Source organism: Balaenoptera ricei, chromosome 1 (assembly GCF_028023285.1).
Source record: "Balaenoptera ricei isolate mBalRic1 chromosome 1, mBalRic1.hap2, whole genome shotgun sequence".
Taxonomy (NCBI): Eukaryota; Metazoa; Chordata; class Mammalia; order Artiodactyla; family Balaenopteridae; genus Balaenoptera; species Balaenoptera ricei.
Genome location: NC_082639.1, coordinates 20,909,047 through 20,928,512, shown reverse-complemented (window position 1 = coordinate 20,928,512; position 19,466 = coordinate 20,909,047). Strand labels below are relative to the sequence as shown.

Sequence of the window (19,466 nt, the reverse complement as noted above, 5' to 3'; positions counted from 1 at the left end):
GACCCAGGATAATAAGAGATTCTTCACTTCCTATTTGGCCTCACCAGAGACATCACTAACGATCTCCTGAAGCTATACTAATGATAAGAAAATAAAAATCTCTCATCAGATGTACCAACACCTGACCCAGGAGATCAACCCACTCAGCCTATGTTTCTTATCATTCATAACCTGAGAATAACACCCCATTTTTCTACTTCACAAGAGACTGAAAACAATTCTTTCATTTTAGTTCTAGTTCATTCCAGTTCTCAACAAACTGGTCATATGCCTGTGGTGAGAGAGGAATTACCAACAACTAGTTTACAACTACCACCCGAAAGAGTTTTTTAAAAAATTCTTTCAATGTTCCGTAAGTGTCCAAGTTGAATATAAATAAAAAATCCAAAGTCAATTAAAAGTTCTTTCTACCCCATTCTGTTTACAGAAATGATTCTTGAAGATCAGGGCACATTCCCCTTTGCAGCCTTAAGTAAGAGCCCATTTCAAAGACATTACCTGAAGCATCAAGCTGACCGAACTCCTAGGAGGGGCTGCAACCTGACAACAGACTCAGGACCTTCCAACCCACACTGTCTCTAAAGTGATAGAGAACAAGACAAGATGCCTGGCTCTCTCCCTGGCTCAGAGATACTTAGGCTACTGTGCTCCATCCTTCCAGACCACAGAGTCAGAAAAAAACTCACTAAGGGTAGAAAAAAGAGACCAAAGGGGGAAAAGTCACTGAATCGTCCACAAAACTCAAACAAATGATGAGAGCCAACCGTAATAACCACCTCGCAGCTGTCCGCCCAGAAGAGGCGTGACAGAAAAACCACAACCAGGTGGCTGGCATTTCTTTATTTCTTCGTTGGGTCCTGAAAGAGCTCTTCAAATAAAGCAAGTAGAGCACTAAAGTAATAAATTCCCCAACAAATGATAAAGTTCTTCTCATCCAGAGCACTTTCATTAGCCACCTTTCAAAGAGAAAGTGCTCTTCCAAAAATGATGATCACTTTTTTGGAAGACCAAACTTAGCTAACCAATTTTTCCCGATTTCCAATGAATTACAAAAGCCTCTAAAAAAGACACATACCTTCTTGAGAAAGAATTCTTCAGGTACTACTTAAAACCCAGGGATATAATATATAAAACAGTAAGGCCCCAAGACAATGATTAAACAAGAATGAAATGCCACTTGATAAAATTAAACATCCCCTTGTTTACAGCTTTTTAATCTCAAGAGTAAGGCCGCATTACAACACGGTGAAAAGAGTACACTAGACTGAGAGAATGCCTGGGTTTCAATCCCAGTTCTCTGACCAGCTGGGGAGAGAGGGGTAGGCACTAACCAGGTTGTACCTTAACCTCCTCAGCTACACACTTGAATCCCGCCCTCTAGATTCTGAATCAGCAGCTCTGGGATGGGGCCAGGAATCTCCTCAGGCAATTCTCATGTCCAGTCTGGGAGCATTTGGGCTGCATGGCCTCCCTCCAAATCTCCTCCCATCTCCAGCACAGAATGACTCTAGAACTCAGATGCACGTTCAGCTTCCTTAGCCAAACTATGGTCTGAAGAGGGCAGTGCCTGGCCAATAGAGAAAAACCAGGAATGGACCTCAGATTCCCAAATAAGCAGCATTCTCAAAGCCAAGATTTCCCAAATTCTTATACTTAATCCCCGACTGTCTTGTTGTTCACCTGACCACCTATTGCTAACAATACTATATGCTTTACTTATTTACCTTGTTCACTGTCTGTATCCTAGACTAGAACATAAACTCCGGGAAGGTAGACATCCGTGTGTAAAACAAACTTTCCTACTTTAAAAGAGGAAAAGAAAGGGGACTGTGAAAGAGAAAGTGGAATTCTGGAGGTCTTGGCAATTCCTAACCTCTTTCATGCTGAGAGGAAATGCTCTGGTTCAACACAGTTAAGTCCTAAGAGCTCTGCCTCCACAATGCCTTCAACTTCTCTGTCCCTCAGTTTCTACATCAACAGAATAGACACGGCAGTAGTAGCACCCTCAGGGTTGAATGAAGTAAGTTAATACATTAAAACGAAACAAAACATTGTTCTTCAAACCAGCTGGACATGCTCCAGCCTCAGACTCTTTGTGTTCACTGATCTCTCCACCTGGAATACTCTTTCTTCTCTCAGGTATTAGTATAGCTCTCTCACATCAAATATCACTTCAATTTGGCCTCCCCTGGTGTACCCATTTAAGATTTCAATCCTGCACACTTCTTACAGTTGATCCCTGATTAACTTTGCTCCTGAGCACGTATCACTAAGCATACTATATGCTAAAGTTTACCTATTTATCTTATTTAATGTCTATATCCTAGACTAGAATACATAAGCTGCAAGGCTAGAATACAAGGTATGTGTCTGTGTTTGATTGCTATATCCTCCAGCACCCACAATGTTAGCTATTATCATCCTACACAAGTCCCAAATGTCTAAGCAATAAAGCTTAGAAACCAGACCAAGGTCTGGTCCCACACACTCAAGACCAGAAACCCAAAGTGGTCAACTAGAAGTTAACTAACAAATAAATTACTTCCCCCTCTCCATACTCAATAGGAGAAAAAGCAGAATGGAGCTGAAAGAAGTTTCAAAATACCCACTTAAAAAACAAGAATACAGGACTTCCCTGGTGGCGCAGTGGTTAAGAATCCGCCTGCCAATGCAGGGGACATGGGTTCGAGCCCTGGTCCAGGAAGATCCCACATGCCGCGGAGCAACGAAGCCTGTGTGCCACAACTACTGAGCCCGTGTGCCTAGAGCCTGTGCTCTGCAACAAAGAGAAGCCACCACAATGAGAAGACCGTGCACTGCAACGAAGAGTAGCCTCCATGTGCAGCAACGAAGACCCAACGCAGCCAAAAATAAATAAATATTTTTTAAAAATAAAGAAGACTTAAACACACACTCACACACACACATGTTAGACACCAAAAGGGTTGACTAGTCCAGTTCTCAAGCTCTACCTACTTTCAGTCTGTTCTCCCAAAGGAATCTGTTCAATAGCTCCTTCCAAGAATCCTGGCAGTAAAGCCCAATGGTTTTCAACCAGGGCAATACTAGCCCTGAAAAGTGTTTGGAAACAAAGTACGAAAGTGCCTTTTTGGTTATCACAGTGATTCTGTGGTATTACTGGCATTTATTACCTGGGGAGCAGGATGCCAAATTTCCTGCCATGCATCTCCACACAAAGAAGAGCCTCACTGAGAAACAATGGACTCTAGCCCATTACAAGTCCAATCTGAGATGGAGAATTTCCTGTAACACTTGACCCTGGAGCAGTGATGGGAAAGGGAATCAGAACTGACTGGTACCTATCCCAGGAGCCCAACAGTACAAAGTCACCCACTAGCCAAGGTAACCATAAATAAAAATTTACTTTATAAAATAGTTGGAAAATAATTTACTGAAGGCAGTACTTCCCCAGTGCATTAATTACAATTATAATTATATAGTTATTTGTAATTATTTATTTATATCTTTCCCTACTAGAAAGTACTCCATGGCATTATGAATCCTGTTGCCTGATACATTGTAGAAGCTCATTAAGTAGCTGTTACATTACTGTAAGCAACTGCCAAATGGTAGGTAGGTACTCACGTGTTTTTCAAAAAAAGTTTTGCCACAAGACTTCTTACCAGACTGGCAAGTCCCAACTATTGTATGCTTTAAATTAGACAATATTTCAGTAACAGGACTGGACAATTAAGTGAGCTAAAAAAAAGTTCTTATCCTGAAAATTCTTGAGAAATGGGGCATATGATCAAAGTCCAAGAAAACTTGATGGTATACAAGGAAAATAGGTTGGTATACTGCCTTCCAGTATATGCTTAATAATTAAAAACTTAACAATATACAGACCTTACTACCCACACGAGGTGTTACAGGTTGACATCAGAAAAAAGTATTTCCTCCCACAAACCATCCTTTGGTGCTTCTACTAGGGAAAGGACCTTATTGTGGATGGACCACAGCCCAACTGAGTAGGTTAAGAATGAAGCACTAAGTAGGTTTAGACATTTTCTTCCCTACCTATTTGTCATTAATCAGGAATTGATACGGTACACTTAAGGGATACATGGAGAAGCAAGGGTCACATAGCCTTTCAAACAGAGCTTTACCCAGGAGAGTATATACCAACTTTTCAGTAAAGACAACACTTCTAAATCACACCTAGTTCTTTTGACCTGGTTTCTAAAATACTACTCCCTCTTCCATATGTTAAATTGCTTTACAGATAACTGCTCAAAAATAGACAAAAAAGGCAAAGGCAAAGGCAAAAACTGCTTCCAGCCAAAAAACTTTAAGGCCTCCTTGCCTTCTCCTTTAAAAAGCTCTCTTTTCCCCCATTCCTTTTACTTTATCTATAATTCCAAACTTGGTCTGGCATGGGTCATATAAAAAGGTTCTAAATTTCTCTAAGTGCACAGTTCTACATTCTGCCAAAGTTTTTCCTTCTATACTAAAAAAGGTATCTGTGACACATCACTTAGCTGTAGGAACTTGATTTACATGCAGTAGGGGAATCTGTTTGCCATCATGCTTTGATTGTAATCAATCCAATCAAGTACTATATTTTGATAAAGACACTGAGAAGCAGCAGCCATGGCACTTTCAATAATTCCTAGGTCTGCCCTGGACCACTTTCCAAAAATGCCAGCCTTTCCCTTGGTCCCCCTATGTCCACTATAACAGGCACAATAAAATAAGTTAAAGAATGGCCAAGGGCACAGCCAACCTTGTTAAGATTATAGATGCTTCCAAATCCTCAGGCTTTTTTAAAGTCAGCAGTTCCCTGAATGAAAAGCCATAGAGTACTATAGATTCTCCTATTCTTTTCAGAGCTCCAAAAGTACATTGGTACCAACCTCCTCTACACCACTGTCCACACAAATGTGTACAGAAGAGCCTGGCTTCATCATTTATACCAGAAATGCATGAGACTAGACCAAAGTTACCAGCTGTCTTTCCTGCTATCTCTGGCCAGTATAATCAAATTGGGATGAATACTTGGCACGCTAAGCTACGGAAATCTAGCTAATATTTATCCGTACCCCCCCCACCAAGTCTGTTTTGGCTCATACACTCTTCTGAGATTGCTGTGTTCACTCACCCAGACACATTTACCAAAGGGAAATTCTGTGTGCCTTGAATAAGGCAATCTCAATCTCATTTTATTTTAACCCAAAATACCATAATGAGACCACATATTGGTCACTTGAGGTTTTATGTAGGGGTTTTAAAGAAGCCAATTCAAAGCTGCACTGGGAAAGCAGAAGATTCAAATCACAGACTAGAAAGAAAAACAAGAATGTTACAAATCTGTCTTAGACCAACAGAACCCCCAAAACAGATTAAGGAGGGCTAAGAAAGTCTCCAGACCAAAGGCAATAAGGTGAGAAAAGAGAAGAGGGAGAGATCATCTAGGAAACTTGTTTCTTAGTTTATTAGATAAAGACACATCCTGCCTCTAGTTAGCCAGGCCATTCCAACAGAGGTAAGCAGATACCAGGAATCTTCACTGAAACGATGTTGATCTGAAAGTGGTATAAATTGCCTCTCCGGTTCTCTGAAGACATTTTATCAGCTCTGGTGTGTTAAAGTTACTGAAGTCTCCATGTGCTTTGCATTCTACTAACAGAGTTAGAAACCAAAGGAAAGAATGAAAAAGGAAAAAAACAAGAACAGAGAGAAAATAAAGCTGAATGGCAGAGGGATGATAAAGTGAGTCTAGAACACAAAAACACACACACGGAACATATGACTACCAGAGTATTGTCTGTACATACAAATATCAAATCACAGATCAAACTGTCAGCATCCTGCCTCCTGGAAGCCTCTGCCTTCATCGCAGCCAGGTCACAGTGATCACAGCTTCCCTTCTCAGGCAGGAGGGAAAAGAGGTCTGGTACAGGAAACATGTTTTCAATGGGAAGGATTCAGAAACCACATCAGGTTTTCAGAAAGCCCCCATGAACTACAACACTGGTTCTCCACTTGGTCTTTGCATTATTAATGTTTATTACCTGACCATTTCTGTAACTTCCATTTCTGTGCCAAGCACAATCCTTATTAACTCATACAACTAGGGACAGGTTTTGGCTCAAATGTCCATTCCTCAAAGAGACCTCATCCACTTGAGAGATGGGGTAACTTGTCAGGAGTCTTCTTAGAGGGTTTATTTACTAGGACTTCACAACAAGGGACACAAGGAAAGGAATCACAGCAAAACTCAAGGTGGCCACTGGGGCACTGAGGGGTGGGGGATGAGAGATAGAGGGAAGTCATTAAGAATGGTCTACTCAGAGACCACCAGATTCTCAGATCAGCTGGCCATCAACGAGCAGAAAGGATATCATGGCATTTAATTAAGGTTTCCAATCCTAGCCTCTGAGGAGCATTTTCAAGAATGACTTTTTGGGCAGTTTTCTCAACTGGTCATACTTGGAGGCCACCATAGGCCATCATCCTAAAATGAGCTAAAAATGCTATGGGCCCAAGTAAAAACTATGGGATAGGGCTTCCCTGGTGTCGCAGTGGTTGAGAATCTGCCTGCCAATGCAGGGGACATGGGTTAGAGCCCTGGTCTGGGAAGATCCCACAAGCCGCGGAGCAACTAAGCCCGTGAGCCACAACTACTGAGCCTGTGCATCTGGAGCCTGTGCTCCGCAACGGCAGAGGCTGCAACAGTGAGAGGCCCGCGCACCGCAACTGGAGAAAGCCCTCGCACAGAAACGAAGACCCAACACGACAACCAAAAATAAATAAATTATTTATTTATTTAAAAAACAAAGAAAACAAAACTATGGGATAGCTTTTAATTCAGCACAGACTAATGTTGTCTGTCTTTAACCACTCAATTCTATCCCCCTCTCAAGCAGGGGCCTCTACCAACTAGGAGCTGTGTTCGAATTTTATTGGATAACAAGTAATACTTTCATGTATGTTATTTAACGTTTACTACAGCTGCAAGTAGATATTTTTCCTTATTATACAGTTGAGGATACAGATTCAGAGAAGTGACTTGCCTGAAGTCACACAGCCTAAGGGAACTTTAAACCTCGCTTTTAGAGCTGACTCTGACATGAAACTGTGTGAGGCACTTAACCTTTACGTGTTCACTTCCCTGAAGCGGAAAATTAAGACAATAATTCTCATCTCTCCAGTGAGTGCTCCAAGTTCTAGAAAGTAAAATCACTCTGCAAATATTTTCATAATGCAAGTTACTCTCATTTAGGCCACAGTGAAGGGCTCTATCTTTGAGCCTGAATCCTACCTCTATCCCCATTCTCAAAGAGAAAAGGGCCTAAGGACCAAATCCTGCCAATTCTTACCATTGGGCTCATACAGACATTCATCAAAAACCTAAATAAAATTCTAAATGGAAGAGATGGATGGGACAGAAATCTAGGCATAATGTCAAACTGTAACTAAAGGCTTTTCAGTCTTTCACCCCATTTAAGAGTTCTAGGGACTTCCTTCGTGGTCCAGTGGCTAAGAATCTGAGCTCCCAATGCAGGGGGCCCGGGTTCCATCCCTGGTCGGGGAACTAGATCCCACATGCACGCTGCAACTAAAGATCTCGCATGCCGCAACGAAGACCCGGCACGGCCTAAATAAATAAATAAATAGTTTTTTAAAAAAAGAGTTCTAGACTATTGCAAAAAATAATGTCCCAACGAGGTCTAGTGCTTGAATAATTTATTTTGGAGAAGCAAACTTAGTATTGTATAATGTTTCACAGCTCTGGAGAATCAGACAAACCTTGATTCAAATCTGAACTCTACCTTTTACTAGTTTTTTGTCCTAGGGCGAATTTCTCATTCTTACTCTACTTCCTCATCTGTAAAGTGGGAGGAATAATTCTAGAACCCATCTCTCATGATTGTGAAGATTAAATAAAGAAATTCCTGGAGAGACCCAAGCTTAGTGCTTGGCACATAGCAAGTACTCAACTACATGGTAATTATCATTAATATTCACCCCCAACACACCATCACTTGAAAACAGGGAACTCAGTGAGGTCCTTGGCCTACCCCTGGCCCAGGACAAAGTTGTGGACAAACTACCTACAGAATTGATCCCCAAATCCTTATTAATATCTTTGGCAGCCCAGATTCCTAAACAGGTAAAAAGTTAGAAGTCTGGAAACGAAAGGCAGGTTATCCAAATCTGAATCAAGAGTTTCACACTCCTAAACTAATGCCATGAAACTCCATCACCTTCCGACCAGAACAGAATCTTGTCCAAAAGGCAAGAGAGAAAGCCATCTGTATTCACCAGAAAAGATGTAGTAACAAAGAGCAACCAATTCCCAGCATTCTGCTCAGGTGATTTGTTCTCTAAGAACAACAGAAAGCTGTAATAAGGTCTACCCCAGAGAGAGGGGAAATCACTGGGCAAGAAGAGCCCAAAGACATATCTGTTTCCTCTAAAAGGAAGCACCCAGCACGATGTAGCCTTTAATCCTCTACCACGTGGCTGAACTCACACTCTTCTTAAAGTCAAAGTACACCAGGCACCAGTCAGTTGAGAATAAACAGCTGGACCCAGATGCACTCATGCAAGTTGTGACCTCAAGGAAAACAGGAGGCAAAATAAAAACACTAAGCACACAGCAAATGGGTTTTCAAATATCACACCAATCCCTAAACTCCCCTGCTGCCGTCATGCTGGTGCTAGATCTTGAGGGGGGAGTTCCTTTTAACAGAGATGTCTATAAACAAGCAAGCTGAAAGCTAACAAGTTTAAGAGGGAAAAGCATACAAAAATCTTGGCTGCTGGTGATGAGCCACAAAAAAATCATGAATGTGCCAGTGCCAAGGGAGGAGGAAGTCTAATACCTAACATTGCAGACTTAGGAACCCAGAAGCAGTGAAGCCATAAGGAAGCCCAAATGCAAAAGAGAGAAAAAAAAGCACATGGCACATTTCCTCTTCATATTCAAGCAGCACTCTGGGCCTGCAGAGCACACAGCCCAGTGCCCAAAGCCCCTTCGTATTTCATACCAACATTAACTTCCTGGAGGACGACAAAAATCTGTCCTGGATTACTGAGTGATTTCTAATATGTACCATAACCAACACTAAGTCAACATTTTAGGGATCAAATTTCCTACTCTGCAGCATGTTGGAATGCATTCTTGGCATTAGACTTCTTCCCACTGCAGTCCACCCTTAGAAAATGCAGAAGCCACTGGGAAATACAGACTCAACCTGTCCCAAGACCATCTTCTAGTATGCACAAATGACTAACAAAAATAAAAGTTCACTCAGATGTCCCTTCAAATTCAATAAATACTAATGCCATCCATTTAAATAGGGGGAAGAGCAAGTTCAGGGAAGAATACTCAAGGCAGTTAAGTCAACATTCACCCCAACTTGGATTCTTAAAACCTGGACTGACTAAGGAGTTCATCTCAAGCCCCTACACACTTGCTGGTGAACCACTGTGCCCAATTCTGAGTTACTGGAAACTCACTTTCGCAAAAATGCCAGAATGGCAAGGTAAAGATGGTGGAAGAGACATTTCCAAACTAGAATCTGCATTCAAGACTCCATATGTTTATACTGGAACAGTGCAACCCACCCTCCTCTTCCAGGTGGAAGCGCTGCAGTAGCCTGGTACTGGACACTCCATGCATCTTCAGCTGTTAAGCATCCACTTACCATTTGAAAAGGGCCAGAAACCACATGTGATCCAATCACACATGGACTAGCAGGTAAAGAGAAACCAAAATCACTACATTTCAGAGGCTCCCATAAGGAATAAGCATGTGTTTGCAGCATTTATGAGCTTCTTGGCCACAGGCAACCTAATCAAAAACAATATTAAAGGCCATTTCTGTGAACAGATGGGCAAACTGCATATGTGCAGGCTTACCCACCCAACAACCCTCAATATAAGGTCTGATCCAAGCAACTCAGCTTGAGCACAGCTCCCAAACCTTCAGAAACAGCAGCAGCCTGAGTCCAGACAGGTACCTCATGGCTCCTGTTTTAAGAAAGGTCAATTAACTTTGCCGGAAAAGAAAAAACTCAGGCTCTCTAACCAAAGTTGAACAACTGTCACTGTAGAGTTGTCCAGGGCACACAACTCTGAAGGTGACACAACCTTCCAAACCCAAAATTACTACAAAAGAGCCTCTGAACTAGCCAAGAACTTGGCAGGTTGTACTAAAGGCCCCACATAACCACAGGAACCACTAAGACCCTGAAACCACTCTCTTTCATGGAACTGGTTACAGTCCAAATTCTCAAAGTCACCAGAATGAGACAACTACAGGTCTGGGGGTGGATGTGTAATTTGAATTCTGTAAAGCCCATGAAACTCAGAGTAGCATTATGAAAAAGCAAATTAATATTTTAACTTTCCCCTTCTTGGACATTTAACTTCACAAATCACTGCCTCTGAAAAGCTGTCCCAGGTTTACTCTGCCCAAATGTGATTGCTCCTTATTCTCAGATTCCTTCAGCCCATACACTTAGTTTGGTCTGTATCCATTTGTAAAACCCTGCTTTGCAAGTTTTCCAAATGTGTACACATAAGCATGCTTCCCAAGAAAACTAAATTCCTCTGAAGCAGATATTGCCTCTTTTAAGTCCCTCCCTAGTATCTAGTAGGTATGTTCACAAAGAGCTACTACTTCCCACCCCCCTTTGAATCTCCAGATCCCCCTGAGCAAGAAATCATGCTCTCAGCAACAAGCTTGAAATTCTAATACCCTCCCTACCACCATACTGGGGAAAGGCCTGGGCAATCAATGTCAGTGTCAACCCAAGTTTTTGTATCTTGTTTTAAAACAAGCTGATAGCCTTTGGTAAGTTAGCTGAACCTAACTAAAAATTATGGTCAGAGCCATAATTACATTCATACTCCCTGCTACTATGTTGAGTCAAAAAGGCACTTCCAGGACTCTGGTCTAAAAGACATTTCTTGTGAAGAACACTGGTGTCAGAGTCAGTGGATTACGTTTAAAAAGAGACTTTGAGAAAGTAAATCCGGTCGTCTCACAAGGCTACCAAGGGAGAGTATGATAGGCAGACAGATAAAACACTTCTAAAATACCTCCTCCTCCATAAAAAGAATGTTTCACCAGAAGAACCAGAAACGTTTTTAATCCTAAAATGGCAATTTTAAAAACAAAGATTGAATCTACCCACATAACCCTTCAGGCAGGACTTAGCGAGTCCGCAAACACTGTACTGACCCAGGAACCTGGGGCATTAATTTTAATATAAAATTAAGTGATGCACAGGAGTCCAGTAAAAGCTATATAAATTAAACCCAGCCCAGGCTTCCCTGGTGGCACAGTGGTTAAAAATCGCCTGCCAATGAAGGAGGGGACACGGGTTCGAGCCCTGGTCCAGGATGATCCCACATGCCGCGGAGCAACTAAGCCCGTGCCACAACTACTAAAGCCCGCGTGCCTAGAGCCCATGCTCCCCAACAAGAGAAGCCGGCGCACCACAACGAAGAGTAGCCCCCTCTCACCACAACTAGAGAAAGCCCGCATGCAGCAACGGAGACCCAACGCAGCCAAAAATAAATAAATTAATTATTTTTTTAAAAAAATTAAACCTGGCCCTTGGAGGAGTGGGCTTATAATCCTGAGAGCCAAAGCAGAACAGAGGCTGAGGACAGCACTGAAGTTGTAGTATCTTTTTTTTCCTTTTTGGTATTCCAAAAATGCAAACCCAACCCTAAAAACATCTCACCGAACTACAGAAACGTTCTGAAAGAACAATGCTTTAAATTTAAAACTCACAGTCTCATAAACCAAGCTTTAGGAACACACTTACTTCACTAACTGAAACTTAGGAGCTTCTTTCCAAACTTCTGTTTATTTTCACTCTGAAACTGCAACCGATTTTAAACAGGGCTCCACGTGCCCTGAACTCAGCATGGAGCCAGAACCAGGGAGGTTTCCCTTCCAGGGCATCATCTTTTCACTTCAAACCTCTTTTAGATCATATCTTCTCATCTCCATGCTCTCCACCCCCACCTCTACCCCCCAGCGTTACCCTCTCTTCCCTACCCCCAAGTCTTTTTCTCCAATGTTATTTTATTCCACCACGTGAGAAGAAACGAGCATTATCTTTGCTTGAAAACTGTTTATTAATTTGCCTGTCAAACATTCTATAGAGCCATTTACATCTTACTATAGAAACCTCCTGGGTACATATTGACAGCTCAGCAAGTATTTACACAAAGCTCTGAAACACTTGGTTCCTTCAGAGAGAAGAAGCTGCTGTGTCAAGCAGAGAATTATCAAACACCTTTCCCTCTACCTTTTTCCCTCTTTCATAAAGGGAAGCTTCCTTCTAACACACCTCTAAGAGATGCCTAAATTACACTTTTTAACTACTAAACCAGGAGGAGAAAAATTGGAAATTCTGGTATACTGGAGAACAGCTGAAAGAACAGCATTTCCAGAACCAACTGCAAACCACACAACATAGTTTAAAAAAAACAACAGGGGTATGAGAAATGGCCATACACCTATGAAGTTGACCCTGAGACGCTTAGCTTTTCCTGTTCCTGTTCCAGTCTCAGGAAATTTTGCTCCTCTCTCAGCAAAACTTACAGGGCAAGTTCAGGCACTCAGGTTACAACCAACTGCCCAAACCAGACCTAGACCTGCCCAAACACCAGAAGAGTCTGGAGAGCTTAATACTACCTCTCCCCACCTTCCTATTCACCCCCCACCAAAGAAACAGTGTTAATGTTGAATTTATGAATATCCACTCCTCACCCCATCCCTAATCTACCCAAAATCCCCTCATGGAGATTCTGAAGGAACTATTTTTCAAGTCTTGCTCTAATGAAGTCTAATTTTTCAATTACTGTTTAGTGTATTAATACCACCAGCCAGGTGAAATGACTAATGACAAACAGACTAACAGTCTCAAAGCAAAACAATCTGGTAGGGCTTTTTCTGTGAAGGACCACAGACCACAGTGGCACCCAACTATTTAGAGCTTGTTCTTGTAAATCCTCAAGAGAAAACAGCCTTGAGTTCCTTGAGCCCAGGGAAAGAAAGATGGTCTCAGGATCCCTATTGAAGAAGGTACAGGAAGAAGCTGCCCTCCTAACAAGCCAGATATGGAAGCACAGACAGATGTGTAGCATCAGAGAAGGTTATGCAGTTCACCAGCTTCACTTTACCAACGAAGAGAAAATGAAACAGAGGAGGCAAATGCCCTGCCCAAAGTCACACAGCTTAATCCAGAGCTGCATGTGGAACCAAAGCTCCTCTTCCTTCTGAGTTCTGTGCTCTTTAGTGCTCACTACTATACCACACACAACTCGATGTACATCAGTAATGATAATGACCAATCTAAACAGGGAAAAACCCAGAAATGAAAGCCAAGGGAATCAGTACTCCATTTCAGAGACCAAAGTATCATCCCATCTCACTGGCAGGAAAGAACTATTCAGTGCCAATTTATTTTGAATACCATATTTTAGCCATATTTGCATGCTTCAGTTGCTTCTAGAATTTTGGGATTTGAAGCCAATCAATACAAACTTTTAGGGGATGGGAATGGGAAAAGACCCGGACCATTACTTTGTTAGCTTATTTCCACATTTTAAAAAAGGTTCACTGGGACTTCCCTGGGGCGCAGTGGTTAAGAATCCGCCTGCCAATGCAGGAGACATGGCTTCAATCCCTGGTCCAGGAAGATCCCACATGCCATGGGGCAACTAAGCCTGTGAGCCACAACTACCGAGCCTGCACTCTAGAGCCTGCGTGCTGCAACTACTGAAGACCGAGCACCTAGAGCGTGTGCTCCACAACAAGAGACGCCACCGAAATGAGAAGCCCACACACCACAAGGAAGTGTAGCCCTTGCTTGCCACAACTAGAGAAAGACCGCACGCAGACCCACGCAGCCATAAATAAATAAATACATACATACATACATACAATAAGGTTCGCTAACTTTGCAAAAGGGTGACTGTAGACTTCACACCCTACAGGAGTCAATCTAACATATGAATATTTAATGCAATCCAAATCATCTTGTTACAGCAGGTGCCACTTGTCATGGTTACTCTGTGTCACACACAAGGGAAGGAACCTTAAAAAGTCCCCACAGGGCCCAATACAAAGAAGCCAGCCTTGGTCCTGACTGCTTTCTCTCTTCTCTCACCATCATCCCAACCTTCATCACAGCAGTTCTCTCATGGAAAGCAGAGAAACATGAAGCCCTCACAACTAAGTGCCATCTCAGTGTGGTTTTCCTGATCCCTCCTACTTGAGAGAGCTCCAAGAGTCCTGTGTTTCAGCCAGCCCAGAATTTCTGCCAGTAGGCATTCCCATAAGCCCAGGATTCCTGTATTTGTTTCCCAGGAGTCAGAAATATCATTTGATATTTCCATAGCAGGAACTAACAGCCAAGCTTCTACAATCAAATCCACCTTGATCCTGAACTACATATTCTATTGGATTTTTTACTTTGATGAGCATAGTCTACCAGCTCAAGGTACTACAGCTAAAAAAAAAAAAGCTTTACACGAGGTTCAAGAACATAGGTGACTGAAAAGTATTTCATCAGTAGCAGGATTCAACACCTTGAGATACAATACTACTTATGGAAAGGCATAAAGAAAAAGTTTGTTTGATGGGATCCAACCAGCTCCTGTGAAAAAGACAGAGCCACAATACACACACATACCTAATCTTTATTCCATAAAGATTCAGAATCAAATGAACATTACCACCTTAGCTGTGTTAATCAAGTCCCTGCAAAAAACTTTTTTTTTAACATCTTTATTAGAGTATAATTGCTTTACAATGGTGTGTTAGTTTCTGCTTTATAACAAAGTGACACTTGCAAAAAACTCTCAATTCAAGACTGAGTTAGGGAAAGAAGAGGACAAAGCAAGATCTTATTATTTAAGAATGCTTAAGAATAGGGCATCATGGTCTGACAAGTAGTTTATCCTTAAGTAACAAAAAGGAATTCAGAACGAAATTTACCCACCTACAACCTTCATCTAGATGACACACCTGAAGCAACCCACAAAACTGGAAGTTGCACTGTCTCTTCTACAAGTGAATGCTCACCAGCCCATGCTCTGGGTCTCAGGAGAACAGGCAACTGAACTGAAATCCAACAGGAATCTATGTTGTGTGAAGTGCTAGGCCTGTTAACGTTAAAAGGGAATAAGAAAATTTGCACAAAGGCAGCACAGACAAGCTTCCAAACAGGGACTGTATCTACTTTCCTACCATTTATCCAGCACAGAACATAGTGCCTAGTACATAGAAAGTGCTCAAATATTTGTTTAATGACTGAAAAACAGAAATTACTATATGGCAAAAATTGGTTTTACCGAAAAAAAAAAAAAAAAAAAAAAAGAATTTGCTTGAATATCTCCAAGCTGAAAGAATTCAAATTAATTTTTGTTTTTAAATGAGCCATGACTTACCCCAAATTATTTCCTCTAATGGGTTAAGAAAAGTAAATTTCTTAGCCTCCTTTCCCCCTCACCCCCAAAAGGGAAAAAATGAGGGGAAAGAGATAAACTATAGAATGACCCAGAAAGAAGATGTTCTAAGACAAAATTTCTCCTCCAGACACTAGGAATCTAATTTAAAATTCCCCTATTTCTTGCCCAGATGTAGAACATCATGGAAGACATGGAGTCAAGGCACAGACCTCTAAACCTGCTACCTGACATAAATATTTTCAAAATTCCCAGCTCAATGTAAGAGTAGAAAAGCAGTTCTAAGATGGGGAGGGACTACATCTAATTAGGCCACCGAAGTGAACAAAATGTGAACAAAATCTCATAGGACAAAGGTACAACTGGGTACTGCTGGGAGAGGGGCAGACATGAAGGAAGACTTTTTCCTGCTTTGAAAAGATAGCTGACTCCAAAGAATACCCAATATTCCTGACCAAAGCACTGAACACAGAACATGATGAAGAGGAAGAGCAAAATAAAACAGAATGCATAAAAACACACCTAAAAGTTGTAATTTCTAAGCAAGTCTTAAGTATCATTGTAGGTCATATCTTTGTTATCCTGGAAGATAGAAATAAATGGAACTTAAAATGCAAAGAAAAAAACTGGTTGACCTCTATTTCAAAGCTGTAAAATGAATGACGACAAAATAGAAAACTAGGCTTTTTGATATTTCCGGGAACAAATGATAAATTTCACCAAGCCAAGCCTTTACAAAACAGCCCCTCTCAAGATCAAGAAAGATGTCCTTCCCTTTAAATTGAGCTGCTCTCCCAAAGTTCAATTAACAAAAGTGTTAACATGTAAACAAAGAATGAGGCCAGCCTTCCTTAAAACAGAACACCTAAATATGAAATTCTCTTTCAGAAAGCTTCCAGTTCTCAGAAAGTTTTTTCCTACCCCCTCTGATAAAGATCCCACATTTGCCACTCAATAAAAAGGTCAGTAAAATAATTTCAATTCTGCAAAGCAAACAGGGTCAAAATTACTCAAGACAAACGCATCTTCAGAGCCATCAAAGAAGTCATTTATACCATCAGGAAAGTCACAAAACCAAAACAAACAGCAAACCCATTGTAGAGAAAAACTCAGCTACTGTTCTGACAACACAGAATCTATTTCAGTCTGCATAAAACATAACAAGCAAAATAAATCCAAGGTACAAGCAAAATGCCACTGCCTCCTCTTTTGTTTCGGACACAATGTAACAAGGGCAGCCTGTCTTGGGCTCTGCTCCTGCTGATACAGTATTGCTGCTTAAACCTCCCTCCTCAAGGTCACAGCCAATTTCAGCTCTGGAATAAAAGGCAGATAGTGGCAGCGATGGTTTGGGTTATCACTGGCAGAAAAGCAGAGTGTAAAAGTTTATGAGCTCATCAGGATTGTTGTACCATTACATCAGAGGCAATTATAAATGGCCAAGAGCAGGAGATGGGGAGCCAATCAGATCACAGATAGGATGTCAACCTAAGACCAACTGTCTCCTGGCTTTGACAGAAGGATTTTACCTCCATAATTCAAATCCCAAACCAAAGCAATCTGCACTTACTACTCCAATCACTCAGCTGTTTACCAGCACTTCCAGGGAGAAGCCCAGGCCACTGGGCCGACGGAGACTAAGACAGGAGACGGCCCGGGCTGCCCTGGGTGGACCGCAGCCGGCCTCTAGCTGCTCCCAAGCAGGCCCCGGCCCTCCCTCGAGGTGCCCCCGAGCCCGAGGGGCCCCTCCTTGAAAACACAGATGGGGACCGGCCTAGAAGAAAGTGGGCGGGGGGGGGTGGAGCAGAGAGGAGCGGCAGGTGAGCAAAGAACTGTTCACTCAACTCCAGACCTCCTAGCACTGCCTATACCCCTAACCTGACCCCCCAGCACCCCGTCACCCTGGGCCGGGCCCTTTCCCGCACACTCTGCTCCGCACCCCCTGGAAGACTCCCAGGGCTGGAAGGGACCAGGTTAAAGGGAGAAGGGGAGCATACACCTCAGGGAAAGCCCCACACAAAGGCTGAAGGAGGGAAAGAGAGGAAGGCAGACAGGCAGCCATTTTAAGAGGGAAGAGCGAGACAATGGCAGCTCCCCAGCAGTGGGGGCCCCGGACTGGGGGTAGCCCACGGCTGTGGCCTGCTCCCCGCCACCGCCCCCCACTCCCAGGACCCCGCTCGCCCCAGCCCCCTCCCCACTCAGCCGTGTACCTGCGGGGTCCGGGCGAGCGGCTGACCCCCGCCGCCGCTGCTCCCGGGGCTCATGGGCGCGTGGTGGCTCCTTTGTTGGGCTCCTCCCGAGGCGGCCGCCGCCGCCGCCGCCGCCGCCGCAGCAGCCCCCCAGCACTGCGAGGCCATGTCCGCCGGGCCCTTGCCGGCGCCCCCGTCCTGGGGCCCGCCGCCGTAGTCGCCCCCGGGGTAGCCCTGGTAGCCCCGGGCCGAGCTGGGCGACGTGAGCAGTTGGTTGAGGGTGGGGGTGGCGGTGGGCTGGGGGGTTCCCCCTCCGGCCGCTGTGGGGCCGCCTCCCCCCATGGCCCCGAAGCGCTGCTGAGCGAAGGACGAAGACGACGAGGAGGCGGAGGCGCTGGAGGAGGGAGGCGGCTTGGAGCCGGCGGCCGCCGCCGCGCCGGACCCCGGAGTGCCACCTCTCGGGGAGCTCAGCGCGTAGGCCTGGGGGGGCGGGGGGTAGGCGCTGCGGTTGGGGTAGTAGGAGTTGTACTGGTGGTTGGGGAAGCCGTGGTCGTGCGAGTTCTGCTGGGGCCCCGCGTAGGGCTCCAGGCCCCCGCCGCCGCCGCCGCTCTGCAGCGCTGCCAGGCCAGGGCTTTGTTGTCCGCCATGTTGTTGGTGGAAGACGGCGGCCGCCGCGGCGGCGACGGCAGACGGGCTCCGGCCGTAGGGTTGCCCGAAGCCGTAGGCTGGGGGCGGCAAGGCGGCCGCGGCTGAGTGAGGAGGCGCCCCCACCCCGTCGCTGCTGCCGCCACCACCGCCGCCGGGCGGCTCCGTGAGGTTATTGTTCAGGGCGGGCCTAGGGCCCGCGTTCCCGTTCGAGTTCTTCAGGTCCGGCTCCGCGCCGGGCCCGCCACCGCCGCCGGCTCCGCCGCCGCCGCCACCCCCATTGCTCTCAGCCCCGTCCTGCAGCTCCTTTCCCAGTGGCTGCGGCGGCCCCACGGCGGGGCCCTCGCTTTCCTGCCCGGCGGCTGCCTTCATTTCCCCGCGCTCGGCCGCTACCGCCGCCGCCTCGCCCCCCGCCTCCTCCCGCTGCTGCTGCTCCGCTTTCTTCAGCTCCGAGGGCGGCGGCGGCGGGTTGCCCAGGCTGCTGGCGGCGGCGGGGGCGACCTGCGCGGCCATGATCCCCGCTGTCTCGTCCGCGGAGAGACCCGGCCCTGTCTTCGTCTTCTTCCCCCCTCCCACCCCGCCCCGGGGCCGAATCCCCCGGGCTGCCCTCCCCTCTCGCCCGGGCGGGCCTCGCGGGGCTCCGCTGCTGCGCTGCGCTCGCTCGCTCCTCTCCCCCCCGCCCCGCCGGCTCAGGCTCCGGGCTGGCGGCGGCGGAGGAGGAGGAGGCGGCGGCGGCCGAGGCGCCGGCGGCTCAGCTGCTCCCGGCTCTGTAGGCTCGGGACCCGGCTCTCCCGGCTCATTCCCCCCAAGCCCTTGCCTGGGAATGAGGGGGGCGGTGGAGGCTCCGCTCCCCAGGGCCTGGCCCCGCTGTGACTCTCCGCTTTCTGCTGCCGGAGAAAGGAGGAGGGAGGGAGGGAGGGAGGGAGGGAGGCAGGCGAGGGGGAGGGGGCGGGGAGGGAGGGAGGGAGCGGGGGGAGGGGGACCCGGGACGGGCGGGCTGGAGGGCGCGCGGCAGCAGCCCAGGCGCCGGGAGGTAGAGTCGGAGCGTAGGCCGGGCCGGGCGCCCTGCCTCCCTTCCCCGGCCGCGGCGCGGGCTGAGGTTGCTGCGCGGCAGCGGGCGGGCGAGCGGGCGGGCGGCCGGACTGAGCGGCTAGAGCGCCCCACTCTCCT

The 19,466-nt window shown here is 45.6% G+C and overlaps 1 protein-coding gene across 3 annotated transcripts in view; it reads right to left on the bottom strand.

The window, feature by feature from the left end:
* The window catches only part of ARID1A (AT-rich interaction domain 1A), a 69,122-nt gene extending 50,233 nt beyond the window's left edge, over nt 1-18,889 (bottom strand). For 2 of the 3 annotated variants that reach the window (XM_059916146.1, XM_059916155.1), the window contains exon 1: nt 17,673-18,888. In XM_059916146.1, the coding sequence (XP_059772129.1) occupies nt 17,673-18,809 (1,137 nt within the window). In that variant the 5' untranslated portion in view covers nt 18,810-18,888. Of the gene's footprint in view, nt 1-17,672 lie in introns of all 3 variants that reach the window. The other variant, XM_059916156.1, reaches the window with a different exon arrangement.
* Between the last annotated feature and the right edge of the window lie 577 nt (nt 18,890-19,466).